Below are 15654 nucleotides of genomic sequence, written 5' to 3'. Positions count from 1 at the left end.
ACAGAGAGAGAGAGAGAGGGAAGGTGAGAAAGCAAGCCACCAGGTCCAGGACTTGAACCAGGGTTGGCTGGCCATGTAGGAGTATCCAGCATCTTAACCACCATGCCAACTGCTGGCCCTAAGATCTGATTTGTTAATAAAGAACTATCTAAAGTATTTTATTTCTAGAGTTTTCTTCTAGAATATATGAAAAGGCATAGCCTCAGTGCTGCAGACAGTAGTATGCTGAACTGCAGTGCTGGAAGCATCATGGCCAGCTATGGCATGTTACCTCTCACTGTCTCTGTCTCTATCTTGGGTAGACCTTAAACATACTGGATTGGGGGCCAGCAGGTGGTGTGGTGGATAAGGGTGCTGGATTCCTACATGGCCAACCATGGTTCAAGTCCTGGACCTGGTGGCTTGCTTTCTCACTTTCCCTTTCTCTCTCTCTCTCGTCAAATAAAGAAAAAAATAGCAAATGGAAATAAATAAACAAATAATTCTTAAAAAAAAAAAAATACTGGATGAGCTTACTCAGGATCCTGATAGGCTGAAGGGCTGGAGGAGGAGATCACTGTATGAGGAAATCTTGTTGAAGATCTCTCTCTCTCATGAAATAAAATTTTTTAAAAGGAAAAATTATAATATAGGAAGAAAGTACAGGGACTAACAGTTGGCATAATGGCTATGTTATGCTGCTCCCATATATAGTTGACTGTGGTTAGAATCCTGGACCTGGTGGCTTAAGTCATGCTGGGCACATGTGTGTGCATGCCCAAGATCCCAGGAGGAGAAGGGATTGTGGCATGGCCATCCCCGCGGCAGGTGGGGGTGGTGGTAATTCTTGCTGTCCCTCTGTCTTTCCAGCGAGCGCACATACCCTATAGCAAAAACCTCTCAAAAAAAACGGAAGAAAGTACATATGCTTTAAGAAATAATAGCTTTGTTGATTTATAATTCACCCATTTAAAGTACAGAATTCAATGGTTTTCAGTATGTTTTCAAACTTGTATAATCATTACCAAAATCAGTTTTAAAATACTGGGGGCCAGCAGGTGGCATGGTGGTTGGGGTGCTGGACTCCCACATGGCTGATCATGGTTCAGGTCCTGGACCTGGCTGCTTGCTTTCTCTCTCTATATAAATGTGTGTTTGCCTCTCTCTTATGAGCACCCATGCCCTAAAGCAAATTAAAATAACAATAATAATAAATAAAATTAAATAAATAATTATAAAAAGGGACCAGCCAGTGCCATGATGGTTAAGGTGCTGGACACTCCCACATGGCTGACCACGTTTGAGTCCCAGACCTAGCGGCTTTCTTTCTCACCTTCCCTTTCTCTCTCTCCCCTTCTCTCTCTCCCTTTCTCTGTGCTCTGGTCATATTAAAATAAAATGAATAGATAAAATTAAATTTAAAAAATAATTCTAAAAAAAGCTTTTATCATCCTGAAAAGAAACACTGTCCTCATTAGTAGTCACTTCCTGTTCTCCCCACCCCCAAAAGTAGTTTTTTGTGATTGGCTTCTTTCACTTAGCAAAATGTTGTCAAGGGGCATCCATGATGTAGCATTTATCAGTATTTCACTCTTTTTTATGGCCAGAGAATATCCCATTGTATGGATATGTCCATTCATTAATTGATGGGCACCTAAATTATTTATACTTTTTGGCTATTATGTATTATTTTACTAAGAACATTCATGGACAAGTTTTGTGTGGACATGTTTTCATTTATCTTGGGTATATGCCTACAAGTAGAATTGCTGAGTCATATGGTGATTTCATGTTTAACATTATGAGGAGCTGCCAAACTCTTTCACAAAGTAGCTGTACTATCTTACATTCCTATCAGCAATATATGAGAGCTCCATTTTCTCTGCATCCTTATTAGCTCTTATTATTATCTTTTTTTTCTTTTTTTGGGGAGAGGTTTTTGCTATAGGGCGCATGCGCTCACCAGAAAGACAGAGAGACAGAAAGCGAGAAATTACCGCCCCAGGGGGATGGCCATGCCGCAATCCCTTCTCCTTCATTCTCCTCTCAGGATCTTGGGCACCCACGCACACGTGCCTGGCATGATTTTAAGCCACCAGGTCCAGGACTCAAACCGTGGTCGACGACTTGAGAGTCCAGTGACATAGCCATTATGCCAACTGCTGATCCCTATTATCTCTTTTTAAATTAATAATTATTTAGCTTTATTTGTTACTATTTTTTAATTATTAATTTTTATTTATTTATTTTAATTTGACCAGAGAGACAGAGAAAGTGAGAAAGCAAGCCACTAGGTCTGGGACTTGAACCATAGTTGGCCATGTGGGAGTGTCCAGCACCCTTAACCACCATGCCACTTGCCAGATCCTGCTCAATTTATTTTTTTCAAATTAATTGTTTTATTATTTTATTAGACTCATATGCCTTTTTAAATTTTTAATTTGCTTGTTATTGTTTCTTTTTATTTTTAAATTTTTGGGAGAGGTTTGTGTTATAGGGTGCATGCACTCACCAGAGAGACAGAGAGAGACAGAGAGATAGAAAGTGAGAAATCACCACCCAGGGGGATGGCCACGCTGCAATCCCTTCTCCTCCATTCTCCTCTTGGGATCTTGGGCACACATGCACATGTGCCTGGCATGAGTTTAAGCCACCGGGTCCGGAACTCGAACTGCAGTCGACTACATGGGAGTCCAGTGACACAGCTGTTACGGTAACGGCTGATCCCTGTTATTATTGTTATTTAATATGCTGTCAGGCACATGTGCTCTCCCTGGCCGACTGCAATTCAAGTCCTAGACCTGGCATCTTGCTTTCTCACTTTCCCTCTCTCTTTCACTCCATCCCTCTCTGATCAAATTAAAATTAATTAATTAATGAATTAATTACGTGAAATAAAGTAAAATATTAAAAAAAAGAAATTGAGCATCTTTTCATGTACTTATTGGCTATCTAAATATATATGTATGTATATATTTTAGGTTTTTGCCATAGGATACATGTGCATGCCACAGAGGGACAGAGATAGTGAGAGGGAAAATGAGAAATCACTACCCAAGGGAGATGGCTATGCTGCAGTCCCTTCCTCTCCATTCTCCTGAGATTTTGGGTACACAAGCGCATGTGCTTGGTGTGATTTTCAAGCCACTGGGCCTGGGACTCGAACCACAGTTAGCCATATGGGAATCCAGTGCTATAACTGCTATGCCACAGGCTGGCCCCAGCCATTTATTTATCTTTTTTTGAGAAATGTTTGTTCAAATCTTTTGCCTGTTTTTCAACTGGGTTTTCTGTTATATTGTGTAAACATTATTTACTGGGTCCTAGTACCTAATCAGTCACAGTGGAGTTTCACTACCTGCAGGAGTTACGTTCTATTAAGTCACCAGGAACACAGGCATTGCTCTTAGGGGAAATGTGACATATATGTACATACATAGCTCACGTAGATTATAATCTGAAATCCTAAAAACAATTCTAGTAGCTTCTAGTTTCTTTATTTTGTAAAGAATAAGAAAATCTCACAAGTAGCAACTTACCTGTGGCTACCCCCATTAACTAACTCCCCCAGAGGTGGGATTCCTACTCTATTCAACTCTCCCCAGAGCCAGAGCCAGAACTTCTGGATCCAGACTACACTGTTCCATACTGTCTTCGTCCTCCAGTGATCTCTGTCTGAGACTTGAAGCCGGGCAACTGAGTGCTCGTTCAGTTTCAGCACAGAGCATCTATATCATTTTGTTGATCTGTGCATGTCTGCAAATGACCAGGGAAAACTATGAGAGTACTGATTTTGAGGTTACGAAATCAATTTTAGGAAGTAGTGCAGTTCCCAAATAGGAAATCCACTAAGAAGAATTGACTGGGGGCCAGCAGGTGGTGTGGTGAAAGCACTGGACTCCCATATGTCAACTGCAGTTCGAATCCTGGACCTGGTTTGAACCTGGTGGCTCGCTTTCTCTCTCTCTCTCTCTGATGAGCACATGTGTCTTATAGCAAAGCTTAAAATAATGATAATAATAAGTAATTTTTTAAGAGAGATTTTTGCTGTAGGGCGCATATGCTTGCTAGATAGATGGAGAGATACAGAAATCAAGAAATCACCCCCTGGGGCAATGGCTATGCCACAATCCTTTTTCCTCTGTTCTCTTCTTGGGTTCTTGGGCACGCATGTACATGCACCCAGCATGAGTTTCAAGCCACCAAGTCTAGGAATCGAACCACAGTTGACTATGGGAGTCCAGCAATGTAACCATTACACTATCTGCCTGTCTCTAAAATCAAATAATTCTTTTTTAAAAGAAAAAAAGAATTGTCTGTAGGGCCAGCCCCTGGTTAAGCACAGTGTACCGGGAGCCAGATCTCACATGGCTCAGTGGCTTGAGAAACACACTTGGGGCATGTGCATGTATGCCCAAAATCATAATAGGAAGGAGTAATGGAGCTAATGGGATTGTGGCACAACCAAACCCCATTAGGACATGCTTTGTCTGTCTCTCTCTCTCTTTCAAATACCCTCTGATAATTAAAGGAAAAAAAAATGACTATATATGGCTATTATCTTCTCTAGTTCTGTGAGCTTTCACTTTTTTGATGGTATCCTTTGAATGTAATTATCTTCTCTAGGTCTGCGAGCTTTCACTTTTTTGATGGTATCCTTTGAAACACAAAAGTTTTATTTTGATTTTGTTTTTTTCAACTTGCCAGACTGTGCATGTGCTCACATGACAGAGAGCAAGAGGGAAAGTTTTTTTTTCCCAGTGTGTTGTGGTAATGCCGCAATCCCGTATCCTCCACTTCTTCATCTTGTCTGGAGTCCTGGGGCATGCACCCAGTGCCTAACGTGTTTTTCAAGCCTCCAGGTCTAGAATTTGAATCACATGGTAGCCATGTGGTATCTGGCTCCCTGCACCACTAGGTTATGGGACAGCCCAAAAGTTTACATTTTGATGAAGTCCAATTATGCATTTATTTCTTCTGTTGCTTGGGTTTTGGTGTCATGTCAAAGAAGGCTTTGTCTTATTCGAGATCATGGGAATTTACTCCCATGTTTTCTATTAAGTTTTATAGCTCTGGGACCAGAAGATGGCATAGTGGTTACAACGCTAGACTCCCACATGGCCGACTAGTATGTTTAAGTCCTGAACCTGATGTCTTGAAAATTATGCTTTACATGTGTGTGTGGGTGCCCCAGATCTCAGGAGAATAGAGAATGGATTGCTGCATGGGCATCCCCTCTAGGGGGTGATTTCTCACTTTCCTTCTCACTGTCTCTGTCTCTCTCTCTCTGGCAAGTTCTGGTGCTCTAAGGCAAACACCTCTTTAAAAAAAAGGTTTTATAGTTTTAGCACTCACACGCAGGTCTATGATGCATTTTAAGTTAATTTCTATGTATAGTATAAGGAAGAGGTTCAATTCTATTATTTTCCCTATGGATAGGCAGTTATCCTTTTTATTTTAAAGGATTATTTATTTGATTTTATTTGTTATTGTTATATTTTAATTTGACCAGAGAGAGAGAAAAAGGAAAAATGAGAAAACAAGCTCCCAGGTCTGGGATTTGAACCATGGTTGACTATGCCTTAACCACCATGCCACCTGGCAGCTTCATATCCAGTTATTCTGTACCATTTGTTGAAAATACAATTCTTCCCCTATAGAATTGTTTTGAAAGTCTTAAATAAAATCAATTGACTATAAATTTAAGGTTTCATATTTGAACTCTCAATTCAGTTTAATCTACATTTCTATTTTCACACTGTCTTGATCAATGTAGTGTTTTTTAAAGAATTATTTATTTATTTAATTCCATTTGTTATTATTATTTTTTAATTTGACCATAGAGAGACAGAGAGAGAAAGGGAAGGCAAGAAAGCAAAGCCACCAGGTCCGAGACTCAAACTGCAGTCAGCCATATGGGAATCCAGCACCTTCAACCACCAAACCACCATACCACCTGCCAGCCCTGATCAATGTAATTTTATAATAAGGTTTTTTTTTTGGAGAGGTTTTTGCCATAGGGCGCATGCGCTTGCCAGAAAGACAGAGAGACAGAAAGTGAGAAATCCCCCGGGGGGATGGCCACGCCACAATCCTTTCTCCTCCATTCTCCTCTCAGGATCTTGGGCACGCATGCACACGTGCCCTATAATAAGTTTTGAAATTGAAAAGCGTGAGACCTCCAACTTTGTTCTCCATATGCCTTCTGAATATTTTTTAAATCTATTTTTAGATTATAGGGAAATGAAACTATTGGACTGATCAGAGAACCCCAATATATTAAAGTAAAATTTGTAAGTTATATAAGGTATATTCTGAGAATCAAAGAAATTTTTTTCTAGTGTCTTTTCTGCACTATTGAACTCAGTTTAGTTACTGCTAAAACATGTCGTGAAATGATCATGACTTAATGATTCTTTAAACCTTCTAGTGTTTAAATTATTTAAAGTTGTTTTTTTTTCCTGTCTGTTTAGGTAGGTGGAGAGTTTTCGAATGTTGTTATCCCCCAGATGAAGCTATTTGGAAGAATCGCTATATGTGGGGCTGTCTCTACATATAACAGGACCCACGCTCCTCCCCCAGGTAATGAGCTCATGCACATGATTCAGATGTAGGAAGACCAAATGAGGAGAAGATTTAAAGATGGTATAGGCCAGTGACTTTCAAAATATTCGACTGATTTTCTGATATTTTCGATGAAATAAACCGAAATAGTATCTATTAAAATAAAAATATAGAGGCCAGAAGGTGGTGTAGTGGTAGGACTCCCCCTGGGCGACCGTGGTTTGAGTCCTGAACCCAGAGCCTTAAAACTCAGACTGAGTGTGTGTGTATGTGTGCCCAGGTTCTAGGAAGAAAGTAGAGGAAAAGGGATTGTGACCTGGTCCCCCAGGGGGTGATTTCCTGCTTTCTGCCTTTCTGTCCCTTAAGCAAGTGTACATGCCCTATACCAAAAAATAAATAAATAATCCCTTTAGCAAGTGTAAATGCCCTATACCAAAAAATCTCCTCTAAATAAATAAATAATATTAAATTTAAAAAAAATACAAGACCTGATGGTTGAGGAAGTCAGATCCCACATGGCTGACCTTGACTTTGTGGCTTGAGAAATACACTGGACATGCGTGCATATGTGCTCAAAATCCTGAAAGGAGTGAGGGATGGAGAAGGGATTGCGGTTTGATGATTTTCCACTGTGGAATATTTTTTTCTCCCACCCCCCCCCAAAGCACATGTACCCTTTTGCAAATTAAAAAGAAAAAAATATATATATAGTCTAATATAATCAGCTTGTATTAGATTTAGATATAGATAAATAGCAGAATCTGAAAATATAGAAGCACAGTTATTCAAAGTTTTCATTCTTTTACCCATCGTCTTCTGCAGAGTTGTGGAAAGATAGCCGTGATTAATTTAGAAACCAAGCACCATGGTCTGGCTGATAAAATGTTTGAGCTCTTCAAGATATTAGAGAGGTTGCTGATGGTGTGGGGATGGGTAGAGGGTAACTTGATGCGGAGAAGAGAAGGGTGGCTGCCTTGGCATACGAAGTCTTGGGAAGTGCTTCCTAGAGCGGCAAGATGCCTTGATCTCACCAGGCTGACAATTTCCACTAATGGGAAAGGGGCGTGTATTTCCTCCTTTCCTTGATGGTCCTTGTTTTGTTTCTCCTGTGTCCTGCCATGCCTTTATCCTACACATCTCTATTCTTTTATGCTGAAACCACCCCTCCCACCTCCACACTCACAGAGATCCAAAAGCAGTGTTAACTACAGAACAGTATTATTAAATGCCAATCCTATGAGAGGTCGTGCAGGCCTCCTGTTTTACAGATGGGAAGATGAATGGCCAAGACCAGCAACTCTTTAAATCTTCTTAGCAACAGAAGACTGGTCTTCTGATCTCCTCATAGAGAGTCCTTTTCTGCTGCAATGAATGCTATTAACGAGATTACAGATTTACCTGTGATCCCCAAAATGGAAAAGACAAAAAGGAATCTTCCAAATTAGAATCAAGATCTAGGCAACCATGAATCAATTGGGTGTTCATTCAATGATGCACTTGACTAATGCAAATGAAACTTTATAGCCCAGCTAGTTAACAACACTGTAACTGCACTGGGACAGGTAGGCTGGGGTGGAAGGAGCTGAGGAAAGATAGCTTGTGAATTCCTTTTTGGAATCCACAGAAGAGTCGGACACTGCATTCTCCAAAAAAGAAATTAATATTCACTTGGTGATCATATAGTTAGGGACTTTTTTTTTCCCTCTTGTAGTTTCCTAATTGGTGTTAAGCTATGAGGTTGTCAAGGAAGTCATGACATATTTTCTCTTTTTCTATGCAAAAATGTGTCATGACTTTCTCAACAACCCAATAGAATCATGGGAAATCTTCTTGAACAAAACTGTAGGATGTATTTTCTTAACCACAGTCCAGTTAGACATAACCAAAAATTTTGGATACAGTAACTTGATCTAGTCTTTTTAGCAATTAGCCTTTGGTAGTTCAGCTGCTCAGATAGGTCTTTGAGACATCAGCTGGCCTTGTCCATCCCATTTTTTTAAAATTAATTTTATTTATTCTTTTTTTTTTGGGGGGGGGAGTGGTTTTTGCTATAGGGCGCATGCGTTCGCCAGAAGGACAGAGAGAGACAGAAAGATAGAAAGCGAGAAATCACCCCCCAAGGGGGATGGCCACGCCGCAATCCCTTCTCCTCCATTCTCTCAGGATCTTGGGCATGCACACACACACACACGCCCAGTGTGAGTTTAAGCCACCAGGTCCAGGACTTGAACCATGGCTGACTACATGGGAATTCAGTGACATAGATATTATGCTAACTACTGGTCCCTATTCATTTATTTATTTTAATTTGACCAGAGAAAGACACAGAAAGAGAGAAATGAGAAAGCAAGCCACCAGGTCTGGGACTCAAAATGCAGTTGGCCATGTGGGAGTGTCCAGCACCTTAATCACAATACCACCTGCTGGTCCCCTGTGCATTCCATTTTAATTAGGTAATATTCTACTTAGCCTCTGATCCTCAGACATTCTAACATAACTCAGAAACAAGTTATTATTTCCATCAGCTCTAATCTCACATTTGCTTTTTTGCTCTCAAAAAAGAAACCAACATTCTCATCAAGATAGATAAGCCCAGAAACAGTACTACACTCGTTCAAGCTGAAAAAATGACAACTCTAATCCCTACTCCAAAAAATATTGTTGCTGTGTCTTCTGAAGGAACCTGTCTGCAAGAACAGTCTAGCATCTGGATGTGTCACTCGCATATCTCACTCATCTTGTCTCAGTTTCTTTGGGTTCAGGACAAATCTCTATTCGTCTGACTGCTCGTGTTTACTTTCTTCAAAGTAGTGACTGAGAACTTTTTTAGCCTTGAGTAATACCAGTTATTAGGAACACTGAAGATAGGCTACACCACTCATCCTGACTCTTCTGGCCTGGATATTCCCCAGATATCTTCACTGGACTTCTTGGGATGTATAAGATTATGTTCAGGTGTCATTCCTTCAGTTTCTGGTGAATCAGAATCCTTGGTAAAATAAACCAGGCAACCAATACAACCTTTTTTTTTTTTCTCACAGAGAAGAGTACTATCTTCTCTATAGGCTGCAGGGGAGCCTTGTGCTTTTTATAGGCTAGCATAGGCCCAGGATTGGTAGCATCACCATCTCCTGGGAACTTGTTAGAAACATGAATTCTTAGGATGCACCACAGATCCCACCCCAGATCCACAATCAGAAATTGGAGAAGGGTGGGGTTGGCAGGTGGCGTGGACTCCTACATGGCCAACCGTGGTTAGAGTCCTGGACCTGGTGGCTTGCTTTCTTACTTTCTGTCTCTCTCTCTCTCACGCTGTCCTCTCTGGTATGTATGTATGAATAAATAGATAAATAAACAGATACATAGATATAGGAGAAGGGGCTCAGAAATCTCTTTTCACCAGCCCTCCATGTGATTTTTATATACATGCAAGTTTGAGGCCCACTGTTCAGCCTATCTGTTGGTATCCTGATATGGGGAGGGCAGGGTGGAGTAGGGTCAGACATGAGGGTTGTGGAGTCTCCTGATCTATACTCCCATAAAGCCTCTTAGACTGGAGGTAGATATGAGTTGTTTTGTGTCTCTTCTGAGATGAGAACAACACGAGTTTATGCCATAGAATGACAGTATCAAGCCATAAAGAAAAACATGCTAAGTATTGGGAATCTCAACATATTTACCTGTATAATGAATAATCTCCCTCTCACAAGGCTCTTAAATTACTCACGTCTGCAAAGTCCTTTTCATAAGATTTGAGGTTTTGAATATGGACATACTCAGGGCCATTATACTGTCTACCATAAAATGCATGTTGATTAGTCAGCAGCCCCAAAGGTTAGAAAAGAGTAAAGAAATGGAAGGGAGAGGCACCGGGTAGTGACAGTGATTTGCACTGCTTGTGTTTTGGCCACCTCTCTGGACTCTGTCACTCAGATGTGTCCTTCTATTTATAGGCCCACCCCCAGAGATTATCATTTATCAGCAACTCCGCATGGAAGGGTTCATCGTCTCCCGCTGGCAAGGAGAGGTCCGCCAGAAAGCTCTGAAGAACTTGCTGAAATGGGTCTTGGAGGTAAGGGGCTCCAGATCATTGCCTTCACAATATAATCTTACTTTTACCATGTTAAAAAGGAAAGAAAAAAAAACACAAAACAACCTCTCTAGACCTCATTTTCACAGCAAATAAGGTCCATTTCACTGTTCCCTTTTCTATAAAAAAAATGCCTGGAAGTGTTACCTACACTCACTGTCTGTAGTTCCTCTCTTTCCATTCTTCCTTGAACCCATATATTGAGTTTTTGACCTGCTGCCATCCTACCAAATGATTTTTGGCAAGGTCATAGAAATCCCTTACATTGTGAAATCCAGTGATTAATTCCTAGCATCCACTTGGTAATGGGGAGTATTTGACATCATGATGACTCCCTCCTTGGTATACTGTCTTCCCTTGCCTTATTTATTAAGTTTTTTCTTTCTTTCATGACAGGGTCTTGCCACATCATGATCTTTCCCCTAGCCTCTCAGTCAACTCGGATCATAGGCACACCCACCAGCACTGGGCTCCTTGACTTATTTTAGCCCTTTGTTTTCCTCACTGATTTTTCTTCTTCAGACTCTGGTGTTAGCTTCTTTTCTTCTCTCCAAATTCATAAAAAGGTGCCCTAGTACGTGGTAATTAGGCAGCTTTTCTTTTCTTTTTTTTTTATAATTATTTATTTTATTTTTTATTATTCATTCATTTATTTTTTAATTTGACCAGAGAGAGACAGAGAGTGAGAGTGAGAGAGAGAGGAAGTGAGAAAGCAAGCCACCAGATTCAGGACTCGAACCCTGGTCAGCCATGTGGGAGTGTCCAGTGCCTTAACCACCACACCACCTGCTGGTCCCTAGGCAGCTTTTCTTCTCTATTCATATTCTACTTATCCCTTAGCTCATCCAGACTCATGTTAAATACCATCATTATGCTGACAGCTACCAAATTTCTATTTCCAGCCAGGACCTCTCCCTTGAACTCCTAACTGGTATATCAGTTCAACAGCTTCTCTTGGATGCCTAACATACATCTCTGACTTAATGTGTCGAAAACAAAATGTTTTGCTCTTTACTGCCAAATGAATTCCATATTCAGGCTTCAACATTTCAGTTATGACAATTCTACCATTGTAGTTGCTCAGTCCAAAAATATGAAAATCATCTTTGATTTGTTTTCTTGCATACCCATGTATAACCTGTTAAGAGATTCTACTGGCTCACCCTCCAAAACACATTCAGAATCTGGCCATTTCTTTCACTTTTTCTGCTATCACCCTGATCCAATCACCATTCTGTCAGCCTAGATGTCTGCAGTACCCTCTATCTGGTCTTCCATTTTTGTGCCCCTCTAGACAATTTATAACACATCAGCCAGAGTGATTTTTTTTTTTTAAGATTATTGCCATAGGGCATGTGCATTCACCAGAGAGAGACAGTGAGAGGGAAAGTGAGAAATCATCCTCCATGGGGGATGGCCATGCTGCAGTCCCTTCTCCTCCATTCTTTTCCTTAGATTTTTAGCATGCATACATGTGCACCCAGCATGAGTTTCAAGCTGCCGGGTCTGGGGCTTCAACCATGGAGTTGACCATGTGGGGATCCAATGCCTTAATCACGTGCTACCTGCTAGACTCAAGTCATCGCTTAAAGCATAAATCAAACCATGCTATTCTTTATCTCTTATCCCTACAAAATCCCCATTTCACTTAGAGTAAATCCAAAATGCTTATAATAATCTATAAGACTGTGCACAATCTGGCCCCTGGTAAATCCAATTTCAATTTAGTACTTACCCCCTTGTTCAAACCATAGATAAACTATTCTTTATCTCTTATCTCTTATCCCTACAAAATCCCCATTTCACTTAGAGTAAATCCAAAATGCTTATAATAATCTATAAGACTGTGCACAATCTGGCCCCTGGTAAATCCAATTTCAATTTAGTACTTACCCCCTTGTTTACTTAGTCGTCTCCCCATCCCTAACCCTACTCCTCTGTAACTGCTTGCTTAATTCTCTTACTTCTTTCAAGGCTTCAATAAAACATGCCTCTGAATGAAGCAACTTTTAAAATGATCCTTTTTAAATTGTCAATACCCCTTCATCCCTGACCCTCCTTATCCTACTTTTATCCACAGCAATCATCATCTTTTAACATAATACATACTATAACTCACTCATTTATATTTATTGCCCATCTCCATCATCCCATGAGAATATAACCTCCATGAGGTCATCAGTGTTCATGCATTTCGTTTTCTGGTGTATCCCTAGCATCCAGAGTAACATCTGAATCAGTGTAGGCATGAGATTACATATTGTTGAATGACTAAATAAATGTTAGAGTGGCACATATATGTGCCCTGGCTCTTCCAGGTCCCACAGAGGAAGAGTCTTCTTATAACCATGCCTTTGGATCAAGAGGAAAAAGTCAACCCCATTATCCTTTGATGTGATAATTTTTCCACCTTATACTATGTGGAGTTTAATTAACAGAAAGCTGAGGTGCAATATTTTAGTTTTAAAAGAACACTGGGTAACTCACTTCCTAATTTCTGGCTTTTGGGATTTCTCAATGCACAGAAATAGACATATAGTCCAGGAACCTGGAACTTGGTGCTTCTCCCAGTCACCACTTGGAGTTCTGGGCTCAACTCTCTCTCGGGAGCCAAGAAGAGCCACATTAAATTCTCAGCGTATAGCCTTCTTGGGGAAATTTAATCCAGCCCACTCATGATCATGGATGACAAGAAACCACTGTGCTAATGTCCTTAACACTTCCTCTACGTGAAGTTGATTATAGTTCTAGGTAACTAGTAAGTTAACCTAATTTCTTTCTCATCTTTTTTTTTTTTTCTTGCTTCCATTTTTAAAAACTGCTTTTATTTTAGAACAATTTTAGATTTACAGAAAAATTGAGAAGACAGTACAGAGAGCTCTATTATACCCTGCATCCTGTACCCCAATTCTATTATTAATGTTTAATTTTTGTATTTATGTTGATTGGCTAAAGCTGCTATACAAAGTATAACAGAATGAGTGGCTTAAGTAAGAGAAAGATTTTCTCACAGTTCTGAAGGCTAGAAGTCTGAGATCAAGGTGTCTGCAGGGTTGTTTCTTCTGAGGCCTCTTCCTGCATCTTCATGTCATGGTTTGTGTGTGTGTGTGTGTGTGTGTGTGTGTGTGTCCCCTAATCTCTCACACAGATACCAGTCAAGACTGGCTCTATGACTTGGTAGTTAAGGCACCTGAATCCCACATGGCTGGCTGTACAGTTCAAGGCCTGGACCCAGTGGCTTGAGAAACATGTCAGGTGCATGTGTGCCCCAAATCCCAAGAGGATGAAAAGATGGAGAAGAAGAGATTGTGGCATGACCATGCCCCATTGGGGGTTGCTTTCTCTTGTCCCTTTGTCTGTCTCTCTGGCACAGTGTCATTTACAAAAAAAAAAAAAAAATCATTTTGGATTAGGACCCACTGACGTGACCTTTTCACTTTAATCACCTCTTAAAAGACCTTATCTCCGAATACAGTCACATTCTGAGGTACTGGGGGTTAAGACTCAAACACTGAATTCTGAGGGTGAGGAAGAGGGACACAGTTCCATCCATAACAGTATTCATTCTCTATTTCTAACCCTTGAACTGGATTCTAGCTTTCCAGCCTATCCAGATTTCTGCCTTTTCAAGAAAGAGGAGCTAGAGCTTGCAAATCAAGATTTAAAATCCCAGCTTCCCTACTTTCTAGTTAAGTGACCCCAAGAAATCCATCTCATCTCTAACTCCATGAGGGTGTTAAACTAGCACTAGAGTACATTAGGAGGAGAATGGTGCGAGGTGACTCAGGTTTCTACATCAGTTTATTGATTTATTTTTCATCCTTTCATCCATTCATTTTTTATTACCAGAGGGTGCATGCACTTGCCGGAGACAGGAGTAGGGGCAAGAGAAAGTACCATGGAGCATGATCATGCCATAGTCTCTTCTTCTCCATTTCTTCATCCTGTCAAGATTTGGGGCTCACATGCCCAGCTGTTTTTTAAGCTATAGGGGCTGGGATTAGAACTGTGCTCGGCCATGTGAGAACCAGCTCCCTTAACTGCTAAGCAATGGGGCTAATCCAGATCTCTACATTAGGCACTTTAAAATAGAACTTGAATTGTAAATTAGTCCCACTTAGTAGACTGTAACTTATACCAGACAGAGAAATGAAAAACCTTCCTCACTTTAATCATTCCTTTACACACGCCTAATAAATGTTAGACCTTGGGGGCCAGCAGGTGGCATGGTGGTTAAGGCGCTAGACCCTCACATAGCTGTCGTCACTGTTTGAGTCCTGGAACTGGAGACTTGCTTTCTCACTTTCTCTCTCTGGTCAAGTTAAAAAAAGTAATAATAGGGGCTGGAGATGGCATGATGGTTAGGGTGCTGGACTCCTACATGGCCGACTGTGGTTCAGGTCCGACCCGGTGGTTTCCTTTCTCACTTTCCCTCTCTCTGGGCAAGTTAAAAAAAAATAATAATAATGGTAATAATTAATAAAATTAAATGAAATAATTCCTTTAAGAAAATAATAAATTAAATAGTTATTTAAAAATAAATATTAGACCCACATTGAAATAATTTTGGGGACCTGGGACCAGCAGGTGGCATGGTGGTTAAGGTGCTGAACACTCCCACATGGCTGACCACGGTTTGAGTCCTGAGCCTGGCAGCTTGCTTTCTCAATCTTTTTCTCTTTCTGGTCAAAATAAAATAAATGAATAAATAAAATAAATAATATAAAAAAAGAATTTGGGGGACCAGCAGATGGTATAATGGCTACACTGTTGGACTCCCATGTAGTTCAAGTCCCAAAGCTAGCAGCTTAAAACTCACGCCGGGCACATGTGTATGTGTGCCCCAAATCCTGAAGAGAATGGAGGAGACAGGATTATGGCATGGTCATACACCCAGGGGGTGATTTCTCACTTTCTGTCTGTCTTTCTCTGTCTCTCTGATGAGCACATGCGCCCTATAGCAAAAAAAAAAAAAAAAAAAAAAAAAAAAAAACTTTTTTTTAAAAAAAAAAAAAAGGAAA

General features: G+C 40.4%; 1 protein-coding gene across 2 annotated transcripts in view; it reads left to right on the top strand.

Moving 5' to 3' along the window:
- Positions 1 to 15654, top strand: part of PTGR1 (prostaglandin reductase 1) — a 32634-nt gene that overhangs the window by 15758 nt on the left and 1222 nt on the right. For both annotated transcript variants that reach the window (XM_006142734.3, XM_006142735.3), the window contains 2 exons: positions 6453 to 6561; positions 10497 to 10615. In XM_006142734.3, coding sequence (XP_006142796.1) covers positions 6453 to 6561; positions 10497 to 10615 — 228 coding nt within the window. The remainder of the gene's footprint in view (positions 1 to 6452; positions 6562 to 10496; positions 10616 to 15654) is intronic.

Source organism: Tupaia chinensis, unplaced genomic scaffold (genome assembly GCF_000334495.1).
Source record: "Tupaia chinensis unplaced genomic scaffold, TupChi_1.0 Scaffold000081_1, whole genome shotgun sequence".
Lineage (NCBI taxonomy): Eukaryota > Metazoa > Chordata > Mammalia > Scandentia > Tupaiidae > Tupaia > Tupaia belangeri.
Note: the sequence above shows the minus strand (reverse complement) of the source record. Positions and strands in the feature narration are given on the sequence as shown.